Source organism: Gadus macrocephalus, chromosome 11, assembly GCF_031168955.1.
Source record: "Gadus macrocephalus chromosome 11, ASM3116895v1".
Taxonomy (NCBI): Eukaryota; Metazoa; Chordata; class Actinopteri; order Gadiformes; family Gadidae; genus Gadus; species Gadus macrocephalus.
The window spans coordinates 1,020,635-1,031,365 of NC_082392.1; the positions used below are offsets into that span (position 1 = coordinate 1,020,635).

The 10,731-nt window shown below is 49.0% G+C and overlaps 2 protein-coding genes across 3 annotated transcripts; both read left to right on the forward strand.

Annotated features, from left to right (window-relative positions):
• Window positions 1-19: 19 nt before the first annotated feature.
• Window positions 20-6,836, forward strand: plbd2 (phospholipase B domain containing 2). The gene is made up of 12 exons (XM_060065656.1): window positions 20-252; window positions 436-529; window positions 619-777; window positions 881-981; window positions 1,532-1,746; window positions 2,386-2,480; window positions 2,973-3,133; window positions 4,178-4,273; window positions 4,357-4,428; window positions 4,840-4,992; window positions 5,109-5,271; window positions 5,719-6,836. The coding sequence occupies exons 1-12, from the start codon at window positions 47-49 to the stop codon at window positions 5,884-5,886; spliced, it is 1,683 nt and encodes a 560-aa protein (XP_059921639.1). The 5' UTR covers window positions 20-46; the 3' UTR covers window positions 5,887-6,836.
• A 296-nt stretch (window positions 6,837-7,132) lies between these two features.
• On the forward strand, window positions 7,133-10,454 carry zgc:158398 (uncharacterized protein LOC568894 homolog). Of its 2 annotated transcripts, none has more exons than XM_060065693.1 (8): window positions 7,133-7,245; window positions 7,354-7,393; window positions 7,587-7,779; window positions 8,006-8,249; window positions 8,577-8,685; window positions 8,789-8,942; window positions 9,451-9,594; window positions 9,921-10,454. In XM_060065693.1, exons 3-8 carry the CDS (start codon window positions 7,621-7,623, stop codon window positions 9,945-9,947), a joined length of 837 nt encoding a protein of 278 aa, XP_059921676.1. In that variant the 5' UTR covers window positions 7,133-7,245; window positions 7,354-7,393; window positions 7,587-7,620; the 3' UTR covers window positions 9,948-10,454. The 2 variants fall into 2 exon arrangements, with proteins under 2 accessions (XP_059921676.1, XP_059921677.1); XM_060065694.1 differs by having other exon boundaries at window positions 7,182-7,266.
• The last annotated feature ends 277 nt before the right edge of the window (window positions 10,455-10,731 follow it).

The following is a 10,731-nucleotide window of genomic DNA, read 5'->3' on the forward strand; positions in this document are numbered from 1 at the left end:
GAGTGATCACATGACCACAATGATCATATGACTTCGTCTTGTAAACATGGCGTTCGGAGAGAGACGTAGAGTGACTCGTTTAAAGAGTGTTTTGTCCGTTTTCCTTGTGTTATTCTACTCTTATTGCCCCGTTGAAGCTGAAATCAGTTCAGCTTTCATCGATCTGCAGACAGGCCAGTTAACGATCACTGAGGGATACCGGGACGACTTCGTTGCCTGGGCGAACTTTACTGACGACATCGAGAAGTCCGGGTTAGTCACTCTCTCTATAAGACGTTGTTTACGTCTTATAAATCACATTAACGACGAGTCCCCTATTTGTAATGCAAATTTGTAATTGTACATTCTGGCATTGCAGAAAAATGTGCATTTAAACCATCAACAAATCCGAATTCTATTCCGCCTCAAATCATTAATGTGTCGTTTTGTCGTCAGCTGGTCTTACCTGGAGGTCACGACCAGTCACCGCTACAATGACAGCATCCAGGCGTACGCGGCCGGGGCGGTGGAGGCTGCTGTCACCTCCCAGGTCCGACTCAAAGACTCCGTTAAGGCTCGAAGTACAATCCGATTCTACTGTGCTGCAATTGAACCGTGTTTGTGCATATTCCCTTCCAGCTCATGTACAAGCACTGGGTGAACACCCTCATGGGTTACTGCGGGCCCAAGACGTTTGACACGGGTTACTGCCAGCGACTAAAGGCGTACATCACCACCAACCTGGAGTGGGTGATGGAACAGATCCAGGAAGAGGGAAACACGCCTTACTGGCACCAGGTGATTCCCCCCTCACTGCAGTGAATCCACGGTACAGCGCGGCTCTCTTCTCTCCGAGGAGGCTGACGACGGCTCCTCGTGCTGTGCTGTGTTTCCCTCTCAGGCCAACCTGGCCCTGCTGCAGCTGAAGGGCTTGGAGGACGGCTACAACGACGAGCTGGCCTTCCCCAACGGCCCCTTCTCCATCAACCCCTTCGGCTTCCTGTGAGTAGAGGTGGTTTGGAAGGTCTCCATGACCGTGCTGGGGTTTCTTACAATAAAACACGGCGTTGATTCGTGGTCCCGCTTCTGGGACCTGACCTGGGTCAGACTGATCCGGGATCGGTCCGGTCTCACAGAGGTCTGGTTCTGAAACCTTTTCGATGGAGTATCTTTGGATCAATCCTTCTCCCGACGCTCCGGCGCTCCGGGTAGGATAGGCGAGTCTCCTCCGCTCTGGTAACCTGTTGTTGTTGTTGTTTGTGTTGTTGTTGTTGTTGTTGTGGACCCACAGGCTGTTCCAGATGGGCGAGTCTACCGCTCTGGTAACCTGTTGTTGTTGTTGTTGTTTGTGTTGTTGTTGTTGTTGTTGTGGACCCACAGGCTGTTCCAGATGGGCGAGTCTACCGCTCTGGTAACCTGTTGTTGTTGTTGTTGTTTGTGTTGTTGTTGTTGTTGTGGACCCACAGGCTGTTCCAGATGGGCGAGTCTACCGCTCTGGTAACCTGTTGTTGTTGTTGTTGTTTGTGTTGTTGTTGTTGTTGTGGACCCACAGGCTGTTCCAGATGGGCGGGGACATCGAGGACCTGGAGTCGGCGCTCAACAAGTCGAGCCTGACGCGCCCGCTGGGGGCGGGGTCCTGCTCGGCCCTCATCAAGCTGTTGCCCGGCTACAGAGACCTGCTGGTGTCCCACGACACCTGGAACACGTACCAGTCCATGCTGCGCATCATGAAGAAGTACAGCTTCTCCTACAGCGTCTCTCCCAAAGGTAGGGGGGGGGGGTCCTCCTCTTCAATTCCATTCAAAAAGCTTTATGGCACAACCACTGTTACTTATACAGTATTTATCTTTATGTTTTCTTCCACTAAGAGAGTTTGTTAATGCATAATAATTAAAAAAATACATTCTATTATTATTATTATTTTTAATATATATATATTTTTATGCAATGGTAGTCAAGGCGGGGCCCTATTGTTGTTAAGGCAGCCCCCATACAGTGCTGGGGGAAACACGGGCATACCAGTGCTTATAATGTTGAATCAATCGTGCTCTATTAAAGACCCAGATTGAATTTTGTTGACGTTTCTTAACATCCAAACGCGTTCTTTACGGGGCTTTGTTTCAGATGGTGCTCCATATGTTAACACCGTAGGGTGTGTGTGTCGTGGTGTGTTTCAGGTAGTGCTCCATATGTTAACACCGTAGGGTGTGTTTCAGATGGTGCTCCATATGTTAACACCGTAGGGTGTGTTTCAGATGGTGCTCCATATGTTAACACCGTAGGGTGTGTTTCAGATGGTGCTCCATATGTTAACACCGTAGGGTGTGTGTGTCGTGGTGTGTTTCAGGTAGTGCTCCATATGTTAACACCGTAGGGTGTGTGTGTCGTGGTGTGTTTCTCCACCAGACAGCGCTTCGGTCCCCGGGGGAACCGTGGCCTTCTCCTCCTACCCGGGATCCATCTTCTCTGGGGACGACTTCTACATCCTGAGCAGCCGTCTGGTGCGCAGCTAGCTCCTTAATGTAGCATCTAGCTCCTTAATGTAGCAGCTAGCTCCTTAATGTAGCAGCTAGCTCCTTAATGTAGCAGCTAGCTCCTTAATGTAGCAGCTAGCTCCTTAATGTAGCATCTAGTTCCTTAATGTAGCAGCTAGCTCCTTAATGTAGCAGCTAGCTCCTTAATGTAGCAGCTAGCTCCTTAATGTCGCAGCTAGCTCCTTAATGAAGCATCTAGCTCCTTAATGTAGCAGCTAGCTCCTTAATGTAGCATCTAGCTCCTTAATGTAGCAGCTAGCTTCCTAATGTAGCAGCTAGCTCCTTAATGTAGCAGCTAGCTTCTTTATTTAGCGCCATGCTAGCGTTTGGGACTCCATTTAAGTATACTCTGGACTGAATTAAGAGTTTGAATTAGAGTATTTAGAAAACGATTATATATATAACGTAGCGATCAGACTCTTAATCTCCCCATGTTAAAGGCTGCTTCTCCTCCTTCAGGTGACCTTGGAGACCACCATCGGGAACAGCAACCCGGACTTGTGGAAGTTTGTGCAGCCGAAGGGCGCCGTGATGGAGTGGCTCCGGAACATCGTGGCCAACCGGCTGGCGGCCAGCGGACAGCAGTGGGCGCAGGTCTTCAGCAAGCACAACAGCGGCACGTGAGTTCACAAACCACCGCTGGGCTGTTTCCCAGTCCCTCTGTGCTGTTTCCCAGTCCCTCTGTGCTGTTTCCCAGTCCCTCTGGTGTGATTCCCAGTCCCTCTGTGGTTGTTCCCAGTCCCTCTGTGGTGATTCCCAGTCCCTCTGTTCTGTTTCCCAGTCCCTCTGTTCTGTTTCCCAGTCCCTCTGTTCTGTTTCCCAGTCCCTCTGTTGTGTTTCCCAGTCCCTCTGTGGTTGTTCCCAGTCCCTCTGTGGTGATTCCCAGTCCCTCTGTTCTGTTTCCCAGTCCCTCTGTTCTGTTTCCCAGTCCCTCTGTTCTGTTTCCCAGTCCCTCTGTTCTGTTTCCCAGTCCCTCTGTTGTGTTTCCCAGTCCCTCTGTGGTTGTTCCCAGTCCCTCTGTGGTGATTCCCAGTCACTCTGTGGTGTTTCCCAGTCCCTCTGTGGTGTTTCCCAGTCCCTCTGGTGTTTCCCAGTCCCTCTGTGGTTGTTCCCAGTCCCTCTGTGGGTGATTCCCAGTCCCTTTGTGATTCCCAGTCCCTTTTGGGCGATTCCCTGTCTCTCTGGGGTGATTCCCAGTCCCTCTGTGGGTGATTCCCAGTCCCTTTTGGGTGATTCCCAGTCTCTCTGGGGAGATTCCCAGTCTCTCTGGGGTGATTCCCAGTCCCTCTGGGGTGATTCCCAGTCTCTCTGGGGTGATTCCCAGTCTCTCTGGGGTGATTCCCAGTCCCTCTGGGGTGATTCCCAGTCTGTCTGGGGTGATTCCCAGTCCCTCTGGGGTGATTCCCAGTCTGTCTGGGGTGATTCCCAGTCTCTCTGGGGTGATTCCCAGTCTCTCTGGGGAGATTCCCAGTCTGTCTGGGGTGATTCCCAGTCTCTCTGGGGTGATTCCCAGTCCCTCTGGGCCTCACAGCTAAAGCTCTGGCAGCTGGTTGGAGGTGGATCGACATTGTACTCTGTAAACATACGTTGTAAAACGCTGAACAAGGCGATTGTGATTCTTGTTAAACTGACGTGAGCGTAACCAGATGAGCTTTGTCTTGTAGGTACAACAATCAGTGGATGATTGTGGACTATAACCAGTTCATTCCCGGGCTGCCAGTCCTGAAGGAGGGGGTGCTAACGGTTCTGGAGCAGATTCCGTGAGTCCGTGAGTCATTGATCGGCTCAACCCGCTGATTGTCTTTGTCCTCGAGACGTAATCAATCGCTGACTGTTGCTTCAGGGGGTTGGTGATGTATGGTGATAAAACTGACGAGCTGCGGGAGAAAGGATACTGGGCAAGTTTCAATATCCCGTAAGTACAGACTGCATCCTTATTTTTATGTTGTACACTTATCCAACGCGTCTTCGAGGTTAGACTTATATATTTAGATATTCACCTTTTAGTTAAGTTTATATATTTAATTATTCACCATTGGTTTAGTTTATATATTAAAATATTCACCCTTAGTTTAGTGAGGTCAAGCTAAAGGAGTCCGTTCTGCCGGTTCCCTAGGGGTGTTCCCTAGTGGTTTTCCCTAGTGATGTTCCCTAGTGGTGTTCCCTAGGGGTGTTCCCTAGTGGTGTTCCCTAGTGGTGTTCCCTAGTGGTGTTCCCTAGTGGTGTTCCCTAGTGGTGTTCCCTAGTGGGGTTCCCTAGTGGTGTTCCCTAGTGGTGTTCCCTAGTGGTGTTCCCTAGTGATGTTCCCTCTTCTGCACCTGAGCAGGTACTACCCAGAGATCTTCAACGCCAGCGGCTGCAACGAGCTGGTGGAGGAGTTCGGCCCCTGGTTCTCTCTGGACCAGAGTCCCCGGGCTCAGATCTTCAGACGGAACCAGACGGCCGTCAGAGACCTGGACTCCATGGTCCGCCTCATGAGGTGGGCCTTCATCTGTCAGCCTTTGGCGCCGAGGTCGCGACCGGCTGGTAACGACTTGTGTAGGATTTAGATTTGTAGTTTTATTCATGAGGTACCTCCCCTTTGTTCCCCCTCAGGTACAATAACTACAAAGAGGATCCGTTGTCGCAGTGCGATGCCTGTAGTCCCCATGCCAACGGGGAGAACGCCATCTCCGCCCGCTCGGACCTGAACCCTGCCGACGGGACCTACCCGTTTGGGGCTCTGACCCAGAGGCCGCACGGAGGGACGGACATGAAGGTTCGGCCCTTTCTCCTCGGAGACGTCTGGTTTATGGGGCTTTTATTGTGGCGGAGATCAAACAAGCAATGCTTCAATAAAAAAAATAATTCCTGCCTTGCAGCAAACCTCAGGTAGCCATAGAGAGCCTTCAGCCTCACAATACATGACATTTACATTTACATTGAGGGCGATCAGCAGACGCTTTTATCGACGCACAATAGCGACGTACAATAAGTACATTTGTCCGAAGAAAGAGAAACAACAATGTATCGCTGTCGGTACAGTAAGGACGTTCATAGAACCAAGTGCCAAGCACTAACCATCACTAGGTTAACCCATTCCCCGTGTACAACAGAGACAGCTAGGATAAGAGCCCACACGATGCTCAGTACTGTTTTAGGGCCAGGACGTTCAACATACAATAAGTGCGTGCACGTAACGCTTCTGGCCTTGTGCCGCTTGCAGATGACCTCGTACGTGATGTCCCGGGGGTTCGAGATGCTGGCGGTGAACGGGCCGACCGCGGACCAGGTGCCCCCCTTCCAGTGGAGCACCTCGCCCTACAAGGACCTGCTGCACATGGGCCACCCCGACACCTGGACCTTCAAGCCCGTTAAGGTCACCTGGTCCTAACGAGGACACGGGACCAGGGGCAGTGGGCTCATGAACCACTAGGGGCCCGGTCTGCACTATCCCGCCCCACATGGGGGGCCCCACGTCCTCAAGGCTGGACCTCAGTGTAATGAAAGGCCTGATGCCCGAGCTTCAGCCTCCGTGTGCATCAGCTGCATGTGGATGCCTCTACGGGGTCAGATTACCCACCCATTCAGAATCATTGCTGCACAGCTTTGGATCTCAGGAAACACTTTATTTTAAAAATAGCTGCTTTTTCTAATTTTTCTTTTTAAAAATGCAAAGAATACCACAGAAGCGTAGTGCATTCACGCGAGAAAGTAGAGTCTGAACAAACGAGCTGGAGAGGCTCTGACCTTCGGGGGTTATGCCGCTGATCAACCTAACCCCCCGAAGGTGACCCCCCCCCCCCCCTGAATGATTTCCAGCTCTTTAGTGAATGAGAGCTTCCCTTGTAATTTCAAGGTATGTTGTTAATTCTGAAAAACCAGCAGGTTTTTTTATCCGTGAAGACTTTTTTCAGAATTATGAGAAAATTCAGAAAAACAGCAGAATTTTAACTCCATAGAAACGTATCTCAATTCTGAGATATTCATGTCTTTAATTCAGAAAAACAAGCAGAATAAATTTTCTCAAGTGACTGCATTACGCTGCCGTAGAATACAAAAGCCAGACGAGCCCCCCCCCCCCCCCCCCATACATGTGCTGCCTCTTGATCCTTACTTTGACTTCTTGTCATTATTTTGACAAAGAACTCATCTGTTGCTGTGTGACAAATCTGTTGCTCTGTGAAGAATCTAATTCAGTGTAAAGTTATTTTTAAAATGTATGTAAATGGTGACACTTGGAGAAAGATGAAAAGAGAAACAATGCGAGAGTATTTCTTGTAGCAGTTTCTATGTTCGTCAACATGAAGGGAAATAAATCTAAAATAAATCAATTTAACTCCTGTTTGACTTTTTTCATTATTATTTTAAGAAAGTATTTAAACAGTTGATTATTTGTGTTGTGTCAGATATTCAAACGATCACATATTGGGTTGTAAAATATAGTTTTTTATGAATCATAAAAAAGGTTAATATCCATAGGGCGCCCTATTAAACGTATCAGTTTAAATACGGTACACGGATTTAACATATGACGAGAACATTCATAAAGGGTCAGAATTTAACTAAAATTGATAATTTATTTGGGTGACTTTCCCTTGCTTGGGGAATAAGCGAACCGTGGCGTCAGCCAATGAGAGGAGGGTCCGTCTCCCGACGCACCATATGGACCAATGAGGGCCGGGGGTGTTCCCTCCTAACGGCGGACAGAAACAGGAAGTGATCCCGGGATACAAAGCAACGTCCTCCGAAAGTTGGTGTCCTTTTGATTTTTGTGCGTTTTTAATTTATTCTAAACCTAAATGTTGGACCTCATATTCCGTAGTATAAAGTAAGCATGCAGCTTCTGTTCCGTGTTTAGGTGGGCGCTAAGGTGACGGTGCAAGAGACCAAGATATGAGGTAACAGATTGTAACGTCTCCTCACTGTCTTCCTCGCTGTTGACTTATTGCAATATTTTCTGAAATTGACCGATTTAAATGGTAGGTTATACAGCCCACCGATAGAATGTGTTCGTTTTATTCTGTGTGTCTACGTGGCTCCATTGGGTTCAGCTCTTGCTTCACTTCCCTGCTTTACTATCTCTGTTTACAGATAACGCTCGTCCACCTCCTGCTTGGACCCAGTGATGTGTGCCTGCCAGCCGGGGGTGAACCTGAGGGACTATGTCTCTCTTCATCCACCTGAGGTCACCTTCTTCCTCTGCCTTCTGAGTCTGGCCGTCTCCCTCCTCTGCCTCCGTTTCTATGGACAGACTCACACTCTGCCCAACCCTGACATAGCAACGGTAAACACAATGGAACCCGATCACAACACATATCTATCTAGCCCTATCCATCTAGATCACATCTATGTAGCCCTATAGACAAAAAACGACATTTCTAAGTGTGTGGTAAATACATAGGTCCATCTAGCCATATTTAAATGCATCCAAAAGACCAATTAAAGGTTATTATCTTGCGTGTAAATGCATAGGTTCAGCATTTAATCAGCTGACCCTCCGATGCCTCCAGGACTGGAACCGCCTGCTGTCCTCCCTGGCCGAGTTCCAGCTGTGCGCTGACGCCAACAGCAGCGTGGCGGCGGCGGCGGCCTCGTGGACGCCCCCCCCGCCCCCACAGGACCTGACGGAGGCCGGCCCGACGGGGGACACCCTGCTGCACCGCCGGGTGCCCCTGGTGGTGGGGGCCGCCAGCGCCCCCCTGGAGGAGCTGAGCCTCCACACGGCGGTGACGGCCTCTCAGCTCGGCCTCCCAGGTGAGGCTGGACGGGCAGAACGCTAGCAATGGTCGCTATCATTAGCGTCTTACCCTAGCTGTCTCTGTCGTACACGGGGAACGGGGTAACCTAGTGATGGTTAGTGCTTGGCACTTGGCTCTATGAACCTCCTTACTGTACCCACAGAGGTATATTGTTGTTTCTCCTTCTGGTGACTAATGTACTACTACTTATTGTAAGTCGCTTTGGATAAAAAGTGTCTGGTAAATGCCCTGGATGTAAAATGTAAATCTGTCAGGTTGTGTATTGGATCCTTAACACGCAGTACAGCGTATAGCTCTTATTGACGCTCACTCTCTTCGCCAGGCAATGCCTCTGTGAGTGTGACCGTACACGTGTTGTCAGAGGCTGAAGGAAAGGGTACATACACCTGTCTGACCATCAGCGGGCCAACTCATCTCCTGCCTTTGGACCTGTGAGTTCATACCGTTCAAGTCTTCAGGCCGTTCACACATCCCATAACTCCTCACTCATCATCCGGAGGTGAGTTGTGATTTCCGGTGTGCCTGTGGTTCCAGGCTGCCGCCTGAATGTCCGCGGACTGAGAACGTCCCGCCCGTCGTCCACCTTGTCACGCTGACCCCCTCGACCGGTCCCCCCCCCGCAGCCCCCCAGAGCTGCTTCAGTTTACAGTCCCACCACGACCCCGCGCTCACCGTCATGCTGACTCAGGTAGGTCGACAGCGTGTGGTCCGCTGTAGAACGTGCTATTTAGATATGGTTTGACTTGACTACCGCCCACAACATCTCCCCCTTCCCCCCCCCATCCCTCTCACGCCCTTATTGTATTTTGTACGTCATGGCACGTAAAAACAGTACTGAACATTATGTAACATCTTATCCTAGCTATCTTTGTTGTGTACGGGGAATGGGTTAGTGCTTGTTGGCACATGGTTCTAGGAACGTCCTTCCTGTACCGACAGAGATATATTGTTGTTTCTCTTTCTTCTGACACATGTACTCGTTGTAAGTCTCGCTGTATAAAAGCGTCTGCTAAAGGTCATGTAAACGTACCAGGTGCTCACGGCTCCCTGACCAGTGTTGCCAGATTGGGCCCGATTTCCCGCCCAATATGGAGACCCTGGCTGCAGCATGCTGCAGCCAGGGTCTCCATATTGGGCGGGAAATCGGGCCCAATCTGGCAACACCGTCCCTGACTCCCTGTCGCTCCTCTCTGTAGGAGGACCAGCAGGTGGCAGGGCGCCACCTGCTGGAGTCCAGTGGGTGTCTGCTGGGCGTGTGTCTGCTGTTCTGTTTGTACGCCAGCCTGAGGCGCTCCCCTCGACGGCACCCTGGGAACGCAGCGGACCGCCACATCTGTACCGTAAGTTAAGGACGGTGTTACAGCTGCTGTCAGGCCCTTTTGTAGTTTGGTTGGAGATCTAACTAACCTGTTCTAAAGTTATAATTTTCCAAGATGGTCCAATGGACCGTTGGGGTTTTTCACTCCAAGGGGAACGGATATTTGGAGATTTGGGTCATACGTTATATAATTCCACTAATATGAAATGATAACATCATAATAAATGCATTTGCTCATGACGTTAAGGTCTGTAGTGTGCCAGATAAGCTTATCTCTGTCTAATGTCTGGACAGAGTTGGTGTTTTAAAACGTTTTCAGACCACCTACTCTTCTTCTGTGGTTCACAGCAACCCCTCGTCGATCCAGACCACTGACTTCATATTTATGTCCACTTTCACCTCAAGAAACTCGAGTTCCATCTTTGAACACGAGATGGATAGCCACCATGGAAGTCATCTATGGAACTTCATATCCAAATCAACACAGGGGCATTATCTGCCAACTCATGGATGCTCAAGTCGTTAAATTCCAAAGTGCAGCGTCACACGATTTTGCAATAATACTGCTGTTAATATGAACTTTGATCCATCAAGTATTTAAATTATGTTTTTGTTCTGTCTGGGAGTTTTTTTTTTCTAATACTATCAAATAAATTAAATGGTCTGAATGTTAGATATCTTCATGTTCCTGTGTTTAGGTTTCCGTGGTCATTACTCGCTTTGTATTTCAATGGTTTCCTTCTTCAGATCTTCATCTTCCAAGCGGTGGATAAGATGAGCTAAAGGTTCATCTGCAGGTCTCGGTTCTTCCCTGGCCTACTCACTGAATGAACTGTGATACTGAATGTGTGTCAGATAATAAAATGACAAACAAAAAAAACACGACAGAATCCGCTGCACAAAATTAATGATCCCACAGCAAGTGTAGACAAATGCGGTATCAAAATGACTTCAAGTATGTTCAAATGTGAAGTTGATTGTCTTTAAAAGGATCCATTGAAGCCCATACCAAGGTATAATTGTATTCCTTCCAAGTTTTCTCACATTGCATTAGCTTTACAGGTTAATGTTAAGTGCTACACACATTTTTTTTAGTGACCCATAAATGGCCCTTCTAGTTGGTTGGAGTGTCGAACCACTGAAAATAACCAACTTTAAT